The sequence below is a fragment of the Microcebus murinus genome, chromosome 3 (genome assembly GCF_040939455.1).
Source record: "Microcebus murinus isolate Inina chromosome 3, M.murinus_Inina_mat1.0, whole genome shotgun sequence".
Lineage (NCBI taxonomy): Eukaryota > Metazoa > Chordata > Mammalia > Primates > Cheirogaleidae > Microcebus > Microcebus murinus.
The window spans coordinates 52,389,591-52,406,812 of NC_134106.1; the positions used below are offsets into that span (position 1 = coordinate 52,389,591).

Here is a 17,222-nt window from a genome sequence, read left to right on the forward strand (position 1 = left end):
TTTTGCAATCTCCGAAGAGTGCTGGGAGAGGGACGTGAGAAGACACTCTAATCTCGGGAAGTGTAGTTCGACACTTGAAGGAAAGGCTTTAGAGATTGGGCCAGAACCAGGGCATCGTAGACTACAGTTCCCAGAGGGCGTCGCGGTCGGCAGCGGAGCCTTTTCTAGCGGTTACCTGCGTTCGCCCTCCCCGAGCCTGTTCCTCTGTAGAGGTGACCTGACTCCTGGACGTTCCTTTTGCAGGTGCTGCAATCGTCCGCGCAGTTCTCAATCATGGTGAGTGTGGGCCCCGGACTCCTGCTCACCTCCGGCCTTCGCTCCCTTGTGTGGGGTTTCTTGCGCATGAGGGACTTTTGGGAGGCAGCTGTGCAAGGCGCTGTCCTTGGCGCCCCTTGCAAAACCCCGGCTCATCTTAAAGGGATTGTGGCAATAACCCAGTGATTAAGAAGGGGTTGATTTCCACCTGGGGAGAGGGGCTCTCAGAAGGAATCTGGAGAAGTCACTGACCTTGGAGAGGCACGATCTCAGTCCTGCTGCATGGCGGGGAGAATAAATACGAGACTGCGGGTTTTTTCCAAAGGACAATATGGGGTTTGGAAAGGACGATAGGGTTTGATGTGGAGGGGAGGGTTGGGTCCTAACCTCCTTTTCTCCTCATACGCCCACAGTGATTTTAAGGGCTTTTGTCACAAAGCCCTTGAAAGCAAATGGCCATTGACTGTAATGGTAGTATTTATCAGGTGCTCCAGATTACGATCTACGTTTTCAGGAGACGTGTTTCCGCCATATCTAATTTCACAGAATGTTCTTTAAAACCTGTCCATTGATCCCGGGACATGTTGAAGTGGTGGCATTACTAGCCAAATAACTACTGCATATATTGTTTACTGATCTGTATGTTATGAATTCCAGAAGCACTACTTGCAACTGTAACACAGTGTAACCATCTTGTTATGGAAGACCTGGATACCTGGATCTCCGTATCTTGTCTCTGCTAAAAGGGAGAGGGTGCTGAGGGAACTCTGACGTAGGAATAATCTGGGCACTATTTGAAGGTGACATTAGCCATCAGACTTAGAGAAATCACTTCATTACTTGTATTACAGTTGAGACTATTTTTCCTCCTCTATCTTCAAAATAGTAAAATGGACGGGGAGTATGGGGACATGTTTGAATGAATTGGAAATTTTCCACAACCTAAAAAGACATGCTTTCAAGGCAAGGACATTACACCTTCTGCCTTTATAGGGATGACAATGGGGACAACTACTAATTTCCAGTAAGTGGTAAACCTAGGTTTCCTACTTATTTTTTCAGATAAACATAGTCATTGAAATTATAGTTTCAGTGGTTTATGTCATAATAATCTTAGCAAGAAAGCAAGGTAGTTGTTATCAGAGAACCTTGGACTTTATAATTTTAGAATAGGATGGGACCTTTTTAAAGATCATCTTAACAAACTCTCCCACTTCAAATCTTAAAATTGAGTTTATTTATACCCAGAGAGAATGAATATTACTTGCTCAAGGTCACATAACAGTTTGCCCCAAGAGTCTCACAGTCTTTCCATTTTGCCATATTGTGTCTTAATACTTACCAGGTCATTCTGAAAATTTATTTTTAGTAGCTGAGATTCTGGATGAACATACCAGTTCATACTGTGTGTACAAACTCAACTATTTTGTCAGCATGTAGATTACATGATGATTTTATTCCTTGTAATCCAAAATATTAGAATTCTAGAATTGGAAGGTAAGTTGGAGATTATTTTATCCACTCTTAAAATATACCTGGTGAGGTCAGATGATTTTCCCAAGATCACAGAGAGCTGCTGCGCCCCAGATTCTTGTGTTGTTTTTGCTACACAGCAGCCCAAGCCAGGCCTCACACTGGGAAGGTCACTGGGGTGCCAGATAACACAGAGAAAGTCCTTGAGGAATAATCCTTCTGTCAGTTTGCTAGAACTGACAGCAAACTCAGGTATGACTCAGAACCTCCCAACCTCAAGGAGAGTGTGTGAACAATCACTGAGTTAGAAAAAAGCCATCTCTTGTAAGCCAATTCAAAGCAATTTTTTAAAGGAGGGAGTGTTTTGCTTGTGTCCATAGGGAGTGACAGCAGAATAAACTGTATGTAGGAATCATAATGATACTACTTGTCTTTTTGTATTATAAAAATATATATAAATTAGAAAGTACAAAAGAAACACATGAGTTTGTCTGAAATAATATAGGGAACACTTAAATTCAGTCTTTACAATGGAGAAGTTAGCACATTTGCAAGGCAGAGTCTGCATCTGCAGGAGGGTTATTAGTGCCCTGCCAAGAGCAAAGACATTCCTTCTTTGGATCTTGGCTGACTGCCCAGATAGCTAAGCAAAGAATAGTAACCTGTGTTCGCACTGTAACATTGTGAAAAGTCAGCAGGACTCTCCCACCTCCTGCTTTTCAACTGCAATATTGCAAAAGAGCAGAAAGAACCAAATGTGCACTTTTCTTTCCCTTTTCATCATCAAACATTTGGACACTAAGCTTCATACTACCCTTCACAAGATGGAATTACCTACCTATGGAAATTTCCCCAGAAACACAGAGAGAAACTGCCAAGGTGGAATTAGTAGCTGTTCATTAGTTGGCCACAACCCCTTCACTAAGGACTGATACTGTGAACACATTTTTTAGTGGCTAAAATTAACTCTTAAAATTGACTGCATGATTCTAACCATCTACATGTGACTTTATGAGAAAGTAAGCTTTATGGTGATACTCAGTCTCCCCCATTTCTTATCCCAGCTTGCTGTATAATGTAGTATGTGTCTATATTTTTCTTTACCCTGACCTTCACTCATTCAACAAATATTTGTTGAACTCTGTGTGGGAGTCCAGATTTGAGTCAAAGGCAGACTGCTCTCAAGGGGGCCTCACAGCCTTGTAGAAAGTAACAGATATGTATTATAAATAGAAAACCACAGGCTACTAGAGTCCTTAGAGGAAAATGCTGTAGTGATAATTATAATACTTGCTACATACCGTTCTTTGTACTTTGTATGTTAACTCTCAATCCTTAAATCTACCCTATTTGTTAGGTAAGCTGCTATTTTTATCTCCATTTTGCCATGGAAAACCAGTCAGAGATTATGTAACTTGTCCAGGAGCATACAGTTAATGAGTTGTTGAACTGGGATTTGAACCCAGAAAGTGTGGCCCCTAGGGCTATCTCTTCAATCTCTACTCTTTACTGCCTCTCTGGCCCTGTTTTAGAGAATTGGTTTATCCCTTTGATTCCTTCAGGTGGTTCACTAATGGATTCCCTGGCTCAAAACAGTACCAAGTGTAAGATAGGGATTCAGTGGTGTATTGTTTAATGAATGAATTAAATGAGAACAGTTCATCAGTTGATTTATAAGACAAAATCATTAGAACTAGAGACAAATAATTTTGCAAACTATAGCTGGAACTATTGTGGTCACTAAGTTTCCAACCTCAATACAAGTATATATGAATAAAATATCTTAAAATGTTTTTTTTACAGCGTGTTAGTTATCCTTCCAAACAGTTCTTACTGTCCAAACATTCCATCTTTGTGGTAGTAGTTTTTACAAGATCCAGCTATTCTTTAAAGCAAATATTTATGCAAATTATTTAAAGCAAATTATAACTATGTGCCAGGCATTGGTCTAAGCAGTTAGAATACTACAGTAAATAATAGACAAGAGCCCCTCACCTTAAGGAGTTTGCGTTTTAAAGGGAGAGGAGGGGATAATTTCTTCCTCTATTTCCTTTTCCTCACATACTCTACTTGGCCTCAAGGGAAGAGGGTAAAATGACAGAATGAAAAACATGTATAGGCCACTAAAGATTTTTCTATGAATATTAATGACTCGTAGTAATGACAGATCAGAACACAAATATTGCATAGTTTTATATATGATAGAATATAATCATGTACAATAACTTGTAGCGTTTTTATGAATCTAAGGCCTATTTTGGAACATAAACGTATCTTATTTAGATTGACTTATTTGGGAATTTATCATATTTTGTTTAAATTATTTAGAGAAAAGAAGGCCTGGGGGGAAAGATGGTGAAGAGAATGAGGAAAAACATGAAAGGTCAGGGAGAAACTCTCTATAGTTCCCCTCACCCCCATTCCCATCCTGGTCACATCTCTGTGAAGAAGAAACATACATAGTCTGCTATGATCGGATTTATTTCTCTATAACAGTTGACACTTCTTTTTTAGTTTTTTTTTTCCTTTGACTTCTGTGGATACCAAATTGCTGAATACTGCTGACCTTCAGAGCTTAGGATTAGAAGGTTAAAAGGACACTTTGAGATCATCCATCCTCCTTTCATCCCATAGACATGACATTCATTTGAAAGAGAGAATTCTAAACAAACAAACAAAAAAAACTTCCATCCCTGGTCAATTCAGTGGGCCATTTCTCCATGCAAGTAGGGATCGAGGTGACACAGTGAACATTTACCCAGCATTGTTGGAGAAAGGAACAGTTCCCGCGGTTGAATTTTTCTGTCTAACTAAAATTACCCATTAAATTTCTAAACATTATTGTTTTGTGCTTTTTAATAGAAATTTCTATTTTTTAAATTCTTTAAGCCTAATTTAACCTTTTTTTAAGTGACTCATTGTTATACTTTGAATATCAGTTATTTTTGTCTGTGTGTCTGTATTTTGTTCAGGGTCTGTTAAAATCTATAGGACTGCTTCTCTATTATAACTATTGTGCTCTGTATTTATTCCCCCTCTTCTCTTTTAAAAATAATTTTTCCCTGGTAGGCACAGTGGCTCATGTCTGTAATCCCAGCACTTTGGGAGGCTGAGGCCAGAGGATCGCTTCAGTCTAGGAGTTCAAGAACAGACTAGGCAACACAGTGAGACCCCATGTCTACAAAATTTTAATTTTCAATTAGCCAGGCATGGTGGCATGTACCTATACTTCCAGCTACACAGGAGGCTGAGGCTGGAGGATTCCTTAAGCCTAGGAGTTTGAGGTTATGCTGAGTTATGATCAGTTATGATCCTGCCACTGTACTTCAGGCTGGGCAACAGAATGAGAACTTGTCTCAAAAAAAAAAATTATTTTTTTTTAAATAATTTTCCCTTGGAATCTGGTTGTCAACTGTTACTACCTATTGCTGTTGTTATTTATCGTTTAACACCAAAATTCATTAGAATCCAGATATTATCATTTTCTTATTTTTCTGTCTTCCTAAATTAAAAAAGAGGCTATCTTTCCTCCTCCAGGTAGTTAATGTGAAGCATGATTATTTTATTAACATGTTTTGGCTCAATGTAAATGGAAAGTTTTAACCACTGTTACTCCTCTTCTTGGTGTGAAGGGTCCTGTTGAGCAGATAGGAATGGGGGATTTGCATAATAAGGATTTATGAGGCTTTAGTGGCCACCAGGGTTTGGATCAACATATACCCAGCACATCAACATATTAGGCCTATTTTAGTGGTAAATTATCTCAAAAAAGGTGGATACGGGCCAGGCGCTGTGGCTCACGCCTGTAATCCTAGCTCTTGGGAGGCCAAGGCGGGCGGATTGCTCAAGGTCAGGAGTTCAAAACCAGCCTGAGCAAGAGCGAGACCCCGTCTCTACTATAAATAGAAACAAATTAATTGGCCAACTGATATATATATAAAAAATTAGCCGGGCATGGTGGCGCATGCCTGTAGTCCCAGCTACCCGGGAGGCTGAGGCAGAAGGATCACTCGAGCCCCGGAGTTTGAGGTTGCTGTGAGCTAGGCTGACGCCAGGGCACTCACTCTAGCCTGGGCAACAAAGCGAGACTCTGTCTCAAAAAAAAAAAAAAAGGGGGGGAAAGGAAAAAGGTGGATACGATTATGTAAGTAAATTCAGGATAACTCTTTTAGCTCCCTGTACAATGAAAGTTAAATGGACACATGTTCCATAAGTGCTTCGTTGATTTGTGCATGCTATATTTACTAGAAAAAGTCAGTTAGTTAGTTTTATCCTAAGCCAGATGCAAAGAGGCTTTAAAAGATTACATTCACTTTTAAAGTGTGTGGATGTCTTATTAGAGATATTGAATATTTTTAGGATAAAGTAGTACTTTTTAATAAGATTTTAAAGGGTCTTTTTCTTTACAGTCTGAACCAGTCAGAGTCCTTGTGACTGGAGCAGCTGGTCAAATTGCATATTCACTGCTGTACAGTATTGGAAATGGATCTGTCTTTGGTAAAGACCAGGTAAGGGCAAGTATTAATAAATCTTAAGTCATTAAAGTAATAATATTGTTAATAAAACCCTGTATTTAGTTGCAAACAAATTAGAAAATGGTGAAAGAATGGGTAATCCCAATAAATTTAATAGGCACATTGCTATATATGGAAGCTAGTAAAGTATTTATATGCAGCCTTCCTGGTGTTGAAAACACTGCAAATCAGAACTATTCCATGTGCTGTATTTAGTTGACTTGGTGCAACCAGCAGGGGTCAGTCAATGGAAGATGTCACTAAGACAGTAACTGTTAAGGGTCATGTGAGAAAGTTGCTATATTAAAACTTCCTTGTTCATAAATGGTCTTTAGAACCAAAATAGACAGGAAATCTGCTTCTCGGTTAGAAGCAGGCATTCCTACTTCCAGCAACTCTGATTAATATACCCTAATATCCTATTCTAAACTATTCATTAATTCAATCTCTTGATCCATGGAAACTGTAGCTTTCCATGAGCTGAAATTGACCATACAGCTATTAACAATGAGAACAAGCTGTGGTATGTGGCATGCCACTTCAATTTGATGTTTTATCTATGTACTCCTTTAAAATTCAGTAATGATTCCTCTCACTGTGTCTATTAGCAAACCATTGCTGGTTTTATAGCATTCCTTTTTCTGAAGTAGCATAGTGTTAGATCTTTGACCTCCTAAAGTAATCTATTACTATGACTAATTAATAGGAATCACATACATACTAAATAAGCTATGTGAAATTTTTTGTGACTAAATGACATAACCTACACTGACAGATGCTGTCCTTGCTATTTGGCAGCCTATAATTCTTGTGCTGTTGGATATTACCCCCATGATGGGTGTCCTGGATGGTGTCCTAATGGAACTGCAAGACTGTGCCCTTCCGCTCCTGAAAGGTGAGCTAGAGACTAGAGAAGAAGGGATTTTATCGTATTTTATGCCTTATAAGAAATAGGTTTTACATTTTTGTTAAAGGCTCTCAATTAGAAGTTATTTTATAAAAGTATTTATTTTTGTTTTTTGAACTATAACTAGTTATTAAGATGTATACCAAAAATAAATACGGGTAAAAGCAAGAAATAACCAATGTCAGGTAGATAAAAGACTACACCTTTTCACCCCAACATGTCTACATATAATTTATTATGCTAGTTAAGTATAATATTACAAAAGGGTTATACACCTGAGATCATCTACACAGTCTCACACATTGTAAACAATGGAGACACAATTGTCTATATTGCATCTAGATTGTGTTGTTATTTATAGTCTGGTTTAGTGGTAGTAATAGCATCCTGTAATGGAAAAACTTTCTCAATTTTGAAGGGTGTCCTCCAGAACCATACACTGATCTGCAAGTTGATCCCTCATATATGGTCCTATTCCATGTGCCAGTCATCAAGTTGAAAGTTTCATTAAAATAGTATAAACTAATAATGAATATTTATATTTAGCTATACTTTCACTGTGGTCTTTTTCTTTTGGTAAGGATTAATTAATGATACTCTCCTGGAAGTTTGCACAAAGCAAAATGTATATACATCTCAAAGAAAACCTTCCTCAAAATTCTCATATCTTCCTGTCTGAAGTTGTGAATGAAATAAAATTAAATTAAATAAATTTTCATCTCTGTCCAATAAATATTTACTAGAAAGGCCTCTCTATCATTTAAGTCATTAAAAAAAAAAAATACATGGTCTTGCCCAAGCTATTCAGTTGGCTCCCTTTTCTCATCCAAGCTCTTTCCAAATCAACTTTGTTGCTTTTTCCCATTGTATTTCTTTCTCTGCTGAGTTCCCTATACTCTCTAAGGGGCCCAGATTACAGTTAGCTTGTCTTCTGGCAGGTGTGACTATGACAAGGAAGGGAAGGTTCAGCAAATAAGGATATGTGGCTGGAAAGATGAAGGTGGATTTTTTTAGCCCTCCAACTGGTGCTCCTGCATATACCCTTCGGGGAGCGCATAGCAGCCTGGCTATGCTACAACTTCACTGGCCTACAAATTTAGCACTGAAAATGCTAGATCTTGGTCATGGCCTTTTTAATACAGTCAACAAAAGAAAGCAATGATATACGTTCTTTTATCAAATAGCAAGCTGTGTGTGTTTATTGGATTAACAGTGTATCATAGTCGTTGAACTCTGTACTGACCTAGGCTAGAATTGCAGCCCCACCATCTTTTGATGGCAGCTAGTTAATTCTTTAGACCTCAGCATCTCTGTCTTTAAAATGTGAAGAGTAAATTTGATAATAGAAATCTCTTAGCATTATCCCTTGTATAAAACTTCTAAAAAATATTTATTTTTTAATTTGTGATTGGTATCTTAGATTTTAAAGTAATTATAATTTAAAGGTTAGATGACTTAGTTGTGTTATCTGTGGTAATTAGTGTAATAACAATTGTTACCTCAAAAGTTATCATACATTGCATCATATATAATTATAAAAGATAAAAGCTATGTAATTTTTTGTAATGAAGATAATTATTGAAATAGAAAAAGCAAAATTAATTTATCAATATTTCTGCTGATATTGATAGTTAAATTAATATCATATATTATCTTTCTTTTCTTAGGCCCCTGAAATGTATATCAATGTGATAGTAAAAGTGAGCACTTGCTATGAGTGAAAGAATTAATGGGTAGATTCATTATGAAAAACAAAACTTCAGACATTGATGTTTAAGTAGCTCTGCATATTTATTGCCATGTCCACAGATGTTATTGCAACAGATAAAGAAGAGGTTGCCTTCAAAGACCTGGATGTGGCCATTCTCGTGGGCTCCATGCCAAGAAGGGAAGGCATGGAGAGGAAAGATTTACTGAAAGCAAACGTGAAAATCTTCAAATCCCAGGGTACAGCCTTGGAAAAATATGCCAAGAAGTCAGTGAAGGTGACCACCACTGTATTTTATGGGGTTTTTCCTTATTAGCATTTGAAACTGATGCTTTCAGCATCTATAAGTGAAAATAAAATTGCCTTCTTTTTTCCAGTTCCATGCAATCATCAGTAAACACTGAGTTTTGCTTGATAAGCTCTCCCTTTCTCGTTTTTTTTTCTTAGAGTTTAAAAATCTGTATTTAGAGTGCTCAAAATATTTTGCCTATTACTGTGACATGGGAATTTAATATTCTTAAACATATAAAGAAGGAACAGAACTTTCTGTTGCCTTTTTGCTGTGTGGGGGACTATTTATTCAGACGCTTGGATTTGTGTGTGATTGTGGAAGGAGACAGCTATAGGATGTGTTCTCAGCAGTAGGAGATAGTGGCTTCTGAATGGTCAGATTTTCTGAATGCAGAGGAATTTTAATATTCTTGTCACTTGAGGAATTAAGTTGGTATGACTTTCTGTTTTATCTCTTTGTGTTCAAGCTATTTAGTTACTAAATTTGTCTTAATAGTACAATAAGCCTTTTATAACCAATGAACTATCAATTAAGAAAATTTTATAAGATTTTTAAGTTGCCAATTAGAGCATTCTATCTATGGCACTTCAGAGACGTCTGCATTTTTGCTTTCTGTGGACTTCATTTTAGCTCATGGCAACTTGTTAACATTCTTCAGTCAAATTCTAAGATAGTCGAGTTAATAAGTATATAGTCTGTAACTCTTCTGTGCCTCCCACCCATCTCAGGTGATTGTTGTGGGTAACCCAGCCAATACCAACTGCCTGACTGCCTCCAAGTCAGCTCCATCCATCCCCAAGGAGAACTTCAGTTGCTTGACTCGTTTGGATCACAACCGAGCTAAATCTCAAGTAAGAAAAAAATGCATTTTAAATCTTATGAATGTTCAACTTGAAAACCTTAAACTTTCTCACTTTTAAAATAAATGAATCTTAGTTTGTGCTTTTGTATTGTTATTTTTGTTTAAGAGGAAACTATTTTATTGAATTAAAAGTAAATTATTGTTAAATTTCGTAGGGAGTCTTTAAATTTATTCTCTTAAGGACTCAGGCTGGACTTCCTACTTAATTTTATCTTCAACTATATCTCAGTTGCTAACTATAATTAAATGCAATTGCTAATGTTCTCCTGCTGCAGTAGTTAAAAATTAGTTACTAGTGTAAATTATTCGCATAATAGTACATAATTTAATTTTATCTGAAATACAGGTGATTATAAAACCAAAGATTTGAGCTTTGTGTGTTTGTGTGATTCTGCTTCCTTTTTCCCTGCAGCTAAGAAATCAAATTCAGATTTTAATTTTCAATTTTATATTTAATTTCATTTTCAGTTTTTTGTCCTTTTAATATTCTATGGATATCCATAAAATTTCCTGCTTTCACTATGTAGGAGCTAAACTTTAATTGTTGTTCATTTCCCTTACCCTTATAGCCTTAGCTGAATATGCCAAGGAGCTAGTGACCAGGGAATTGACAATAGTTTTTCAAAAAATTAGAAGCTAGGCCACTCATCTGAGCCAGCTTCCTAGGCTTCCACAGATGTAACCGGTCTTGGTTCCCCTAGAAATCATGATAAACTTCTACTTCTCAGGCATAACCTCTTTCCTTTGTCCTAGCACTTTTGTGCACATCCCTCCTTATCCATAGGTCATCACTGCTAGATGTGTGTGAGTTAGTGCTTTTTCTTCTAGAGAATAGAACTTTATTTTAGTTTCAAGAAAATTTTATTTAACCAGAAGATGGGTATGAGGTCTAAGTTGAAAAATCACTGCCTTAAACTGAGAATTGATAATCACTCAGCTCTAGTATGCCTATTGAAAGAGGAAAGAATTTACATTTAGTAAGCTTCTACTGTAGGTTGAATGCTTTACATGTAATTTTTTCATTTAATTTTTATAATAACTATATGAGGTATCTCTTATTAATAATCCCTGTTTTATAGGTAAGAAACCTGAGGCACAAAGAAGTCAGGAAACCTGCTCAGAGTCATACAGCTAGTAAATGATGAAGCCTGACTCCAAATCTTTATATATGTTCTTACCTAATGGGGTATCAAGTGACCCAAGTCTGCTTATTATCTCGGAGACCTTGAGAAAGTGTGTTCAAACTATAAAAGGGATAAATAATTACACCTACCTCAGAGAGAGTTGTTATGAAAATTAGATAAGATCTATATCAAGCCCTTAATGTGGTACCTGCACATAGTAAAACACAATAAAGTTTGGCTACTATTATTATTGATTTTGTTTTTATTATTAACCAGGATATAGCCTAAACATTCCAGTTAACTTAGAGTGTTAATGGATAACAAGCTTAAAATGCAAATGTTCTCTGAGAGGCTTTGGACTATGAGCTGGGTCTGGTTGCTGGGAAGGAACAAGAGTTTGTTTAAATGATTGGAGGCAGGAGGTTTGGGTACTATAGGGCCCTTATAAAGGAAAAGATATTACATGTGTTGCAGTTGTAAACTGGATTACCAAATAGTTACTTATTTAGTTCCTAGGGAGAAAGAGGTAAAATGAGGACTCTGACAAACCTCTTTCTTTGCTGTTTCACCTGAGGCCCTGGTGAAGGCAGGCTTTGGAAAGTTCTGCTTCCAGAATTACCACTAACTGACAATTTGTTCCAGTGCCTGAAACAGTTTTCATTACAGGGGCAAAAGTCTGAATAAGCAAAGAGGGGAGAAAGAAGCAGTCTCATCAAACTTTAACCATCACATTTGGCACATGTTCTTTGTTTCTTACAGGCTCTTGGTTAGGTACTTTTTCAGCAAGTCAATCTGACACAGTGATGAAAGCTTTTAGGAAGTTTTTGAAGAAGCAGTTTCTTCCTCTAATAGCAAGTTGTTCATCCAGTGAGAAAAATAACAAGCCCAAACATAAGTTGTTTTGTATGAATGGTCAAGTCTTACATAATTTGTTGAAATAGAGACCTTAGTTACTTAGTAACTGTTTTATCATCTGTAGAACTCCCCTCTAAGTTTGCAAACCAAAGCTGTATGTATGTCTGCTGACAAGGTAATTTGACAGTAATACCAGTTAGCTGGTATCAGGGGGAAGAAAATTACTGAGGGAAAAAACTTTGACAGATCTATATGACAGATATGAGTATCTAAGGGAGCAAGGAACTGTTATACCAGGTATGTGTTAAGACTAGCTCTGACATGAACGATATTCAGAAATTACATCTGCTGAGTGCAAAGTACCTGGCCTTTGCTATTCAGACAGAAGTGGATTAGCTCAAGAGATCAAAGGAGCAAGAGGAGGTGGGCAACTAGAACAAAGGAAGTAATGGGAGCCAAGGACACCTGAGGGAGGAGAGGCCTAGAGGCATTTTGTCTTCACTGTACTTGGAGCAATTGAAACTGACATTCAGAAGAGTTATTGGCTCTAAGTTCTTAGTAATATACATCTTGGGTTACTTGCCCAAGGTATAAATTTTCTTTTTTCTCTACAATGCTAGCTAAATAAGTATAAATGTAAGTATAAGTGCAATTCTTCCCAAGTCTTTTCAAATCAGAAAATGGTATGCATTGAACAGCATGCCACTCTACCCCATATGCTAAGGAGATTAATAACTGGATACCCCAGAAACCAACCATCTGATATTATAATTAATAGTCCTAATATTTGCAGGACTCTATATGAAACAGGGATTAAGTCAGAGGTGATTTTAAAATGTCACCAACGAAGAATTTTTTAAATTAATTTTTAGATCATCTGTTTTAGGATTTAAGAAATGGATCTCAACTGGTTTAAGGGTCAGAGTAAAAGTAAAGACAATTCATTCCTTACTTAACTGAATAAATTAGTGTGAATGCCAGTCAAGTCATTGCAAACACTTTTGCAGCCTTTTTTCCATCTTTATCCTTTTTGATTGGTTGGTTAATTGGGGATTTTTTGTTTGTTTTTTTGGATTTTTTTTTACTTTTTAGTTTGGAGTAATTATAGACTCAGAAGAAGTTACAAAAATAGTGCAGGAGAAGTCCCATGTACCCATCCCCTCTTCTTCAATTGTTGGCATCTTATAGAACTATAGAGTATTATCAAAACCAGGATTGATTTTGACTAAACTATACACAATGCTATTAACTAAACTTACTCAGATTTTAGCAGTTTTTATATTCACTCATTTTTTATATGTCTTTGTGAATGATACTATGACATTTAATCACATTTATAGATTCCTATAATTACCATTATAATCAAGGTACAGATTTTCTTCATCACCCACAAAAGAACTTTCATAACTCTCCCTTTATAGTCACACCTCCCTGTCCTTCCCTAAGCCCTGCCAACCTTCTGTCTGCTCCCCTCCTATAATTTTGTCATTTTGAGAACATTACAAAACTGGAATCATGCAGTAAGGAACCTTTTGAGATTAGCTTTTTAAAATTCAGTTTAAGACCTGTAACATACATGTAAATCATTATGTGGTAATGTTCACATAGAACTTTGATGTAGTGCTGCTTTTATTTATTTGTGCTAAAGCTATAGACTCTGGCACAACTAATTTTTTCTCCCATTATCGTTACACAGAGAAAAGTAAAATTATCCATGTTGTCACTAACAAATCAACTTCCTAAAAATTTTTTCCCACATTCCCTTCCACATCATAAATTCTGCTTTCTACTTAGGAACAAATTATATATATACCAAACTGTAATTTATTTCTTTTCTGCACAGAAATTTATCAGACAATTAACAGAATAAACAAGGTGATTTTATTTTAATTAAATATTTTTAGACATAAATTTCTAACCTTTTGTGTGGCTATTGTACTACATGTGATTGCAAGGTATGGCAGGATCATAAAGTGCTTTCTGAACCTACAGCTAGAGATTCATCTGTTACATTTCTCTGTGTTACATCGGTTACATTTCTCTGTGTGTGTGTGTATACACATCTCTTTCCTTTAGTTTCCTAATCTATAAAACAAGAACACTCATACTTTGGTCATCTGAGTCCCATCCAACTCCAAAATTTCATGTGTAGAATTATTTGAAAATTAATTTGTATATGGTACATAATAAAAATTTCACCTAAATATGGAAAAAGTACCTAAATACCTGATTGCTCAGAACTACTGAGGAAACATCTCCAAGTAAACATTAATAATGAAACAAAGATCACATTTATGTCTTCAGGCAATATTAACTCTTGGTTGATGTTTCACATTGGATAAACCTACTATACTACTAATAAGTTAATCAAACTATAGGATGCTCTCTATTCCTTAATATTCTGCCCCATAATGTTTCAAGTTCACATTAACACTGTTAAGCAGTTTTAGGACATTGCCATGCAATAAAATTTCCATTTTTTACATATCAGTTTAACTCTTGTGTTCTCTTGAAGTTTCAGAAGCTTTTTATCTTTACTTAAGGACATTTGTCAAACAGGTCACAATTTGAAATAAAAAGCATTTGTCTAAGTAATGTATTTGTTTTAAATTTAACTAGATTGCTCTTAAACTTGGTGTGACTGCTGATGATGTAAAGAACGTCATTATCTGGGGAAATCATTCCTCAACTCAGTATCCAGATGTCAACCATGCCAAGGTGAAGTTGCATGGAAAAGAAGTTGGTGTTTATGAAGCTCTGAAAGATGACAGCTGGCTCAAGGGAGAATTTATCTCGGTAAGAAAAATCTTACCAGCCGAGCATAAAGAACTCTTGTGAGACACATAACATTTTCTGATCTGTGTGTCTTTCCCAGGGCTATGAGGGGAAACCTCAAGAAGAGCAAGCCTTTCCCAGTTGCTCTGATGGTTGTGTACTTTCTTCTGGGATCATACTAAGCCAGTCATGATCCGATCTGATCAGCAGTTGAGATTGATTGTCAAAGTGGGAAAAACTAGAGTATCCTCTAGTCATCTGGTTATCTTTAAAGCAAGATCCATTTCTTTGTGTGAAGTGTGGTGAATGTTCTGGGGGGATTTGTAGTTTTCTCTTTTGAAAAAGACTGGTGCTTATAACTGAATTAAGTGAGTGAGGCCAGCACTGGGTACACATTAAGTGGTAGCAGCCATTCACCCTAGGGTCAACTTGGAATTGATGAAAAGTTTGCTATCATAATCAAGTAACACTGCTACCTCTGCCTGCCCCATCCCAGACCGTGCAGCAGCGTGGTGCTGCTGTCATCAAGGCTCGAAAACTATCCAGTGCAATGTCTGCTGCGAAAGCCATTGCTGACCACGTCAGAGACATCTGGTTTGGAACTCCAGAGGTGAGGACTCAGTGATTTGCAGGTCACTCTTTTTTATTTGTCCCCTGATACTATAATGTAAAAAGAACATAGCCTTAACAGTTGGGTTAGGTTCATTTCCCAGCTCAGCTGCCTACTAGCTGAGTAACCTTGGTAGGTTCTTAACCTTTTTGAGCTATTGTCATCTTTTACATGACATTTACCACACATGGTTGTGAGGGTTAAATGAGATTATATATGGAAATATACAATACAATGCCTGACACATGGTGGGGGTGACGTTTTTTCTTCTTAAGACTATTATTGGGCCACAACTTCCTTATTTTAAAATGAGAATTATGTTTCTCTGGCCCATTTCACATATGATTTGGAACAATGGAATAAAATAATATCCATGAAAGTTGTTTTGTCATGGAAGTGCCTGGTGCTGGTGATAGTTCCTTATACAATAATGAGGTTGTACACATAGTAAGAAAATGTCAACCTAGTTTGATTTTGTCGGTTCATGTGTTGGTTATATAAAACAATCCCTAGGCACCATAAGAATGTAAAACATTGTTATTTTCAGGGAGAGTTTGTGTCCATGGGTGTTATCTCTGATGGCAACTCCTATGGTGTTCCTGATGATCTGCTCTACTCATTCCCTGTTGTAATCAAGGTAAGGTATTTTGGTGTTATTTCTCTTCTGTGGGAAAGTAGTTATGTGTTTTTCTTAAGAATGGTATAACTTACTTATACCTTTCTTTAAGTAAGTACCTTACTTCTTTAGAATCAGACTTAAAACAGGTATACCTCTAGATATAAGTTCAAACTAGATTGTTGCTTGCTGGAAGATCAGTTCTAGTTTAATTGTAAATCTCTTATTTGCAATTATTTTCAAACAGAATAAGACCTGGAAGTTTGTTGAAGGTCTCCCAATTAATGATTTCTCACGTGAGAAGATGGATCTTACTGCAAAGGAACTGACAGAAGAAAAAGAAACTGCTTTTGAGTTTCTTTCCTCTGCCTGACTAGACAATCATTTTGATGTTACTAAATGCTTCAAAGCTGAAGAATCTAAATGTCGTCTTTGAGTCTAGTACCAAATAATAATAATGCTATACTTAAATTACTTGTGAAAAACAACACATTTTAAGATTGTGTGCTTCTTGGTACAGATTTGTGACAGTTCATCATCATGCTATTAGTGCTGCATTCTAAATAAATATATATTCAAATGAAAGTGACTCTGACTCTAATTTCTAGCTAATATTTAGCGTCTATTCAGAAAATGAACTTGTGTATCCCAGCCTGTCTAAAGGGTTTCAATTTTTTTTTCTTTTTAACCAAGGAAAAGCAGTAAAGCTAGTAAATGTTATAAAGGTAAAGCATACATTTCTTATATTTAAATAGAATAGGGAAACCCACCTTGTGATAATGAATGAATCTATTTCAGGATGTATTTTTAAGTATTGCCTACATTAAGCAAATATTTATTAACATCATATTTTTTAAATCTTAAAGGCTAGTTCATACTTTGTAGATAATTTGATTTTAAGATTCGCTCTTGAGTAGGTTGCAGATAATACTCTATTAACAGTTTTATGCCATTGGATGAAATTAGAACATATTCATAATAGGAAAAAAATGGTAATAAGTCCTCCCTTGAGTATTACTCTTTAACAGAAAAGTAATCATTTACATTTTGTAACAAGTAAATGTGCCAGATATGTATGTTAGTGTTAGTAGTTCCCAATCTAAGCTTATTACTAAAAACATCATGTTATTTTTAAAAATAGCCTTTTATTATGCTGCTAGTATTAGAGACCTATAAGAAAGAGCAACAATAGTATTAAATACTATCTTACTCTAAACAAAGCAGTGGTTCT

At 36.3% G+C, this 17,222-nt stretch overlaps 1 protein-coding gene across 1 annotated transcript; it reads left to right on the top strand.

The window, feature by feature from the left end:
* Nucleotides 1–129: 129 nt before the first annotated feature.
* Nucleotides 130–16,576, top strand: MDH1 (malate dehydrogenase 1). The gene is made up of 9 exons (XM_012764906.3): nucleotides 130–276; nucleotides 6,138–6,236; nucleotides 7,041–7,137; nucleotides 8,959–9,134; nucleotides 9,878–10,000; nucleotides 14,610–14,786; nucleotides 15,262–15,375; nucleotides 15,923–16,012; nucleotides 16,239–16,576. The coding sequence occupies exons 1-9, from the start codon at nucleotides 274–276 to the stop codon at nucleotides 16,362–16,364; spliced, it is 1,005 nt and encodes a 334-aa protein (XP_012620360.1). The 5' UTR covers nucleotides 130–273; the 3' UTR covers nucleotides 16,365–16,576.
* Nucleotides 16,577–17,222: the final 646 nt, after the last annotated feature.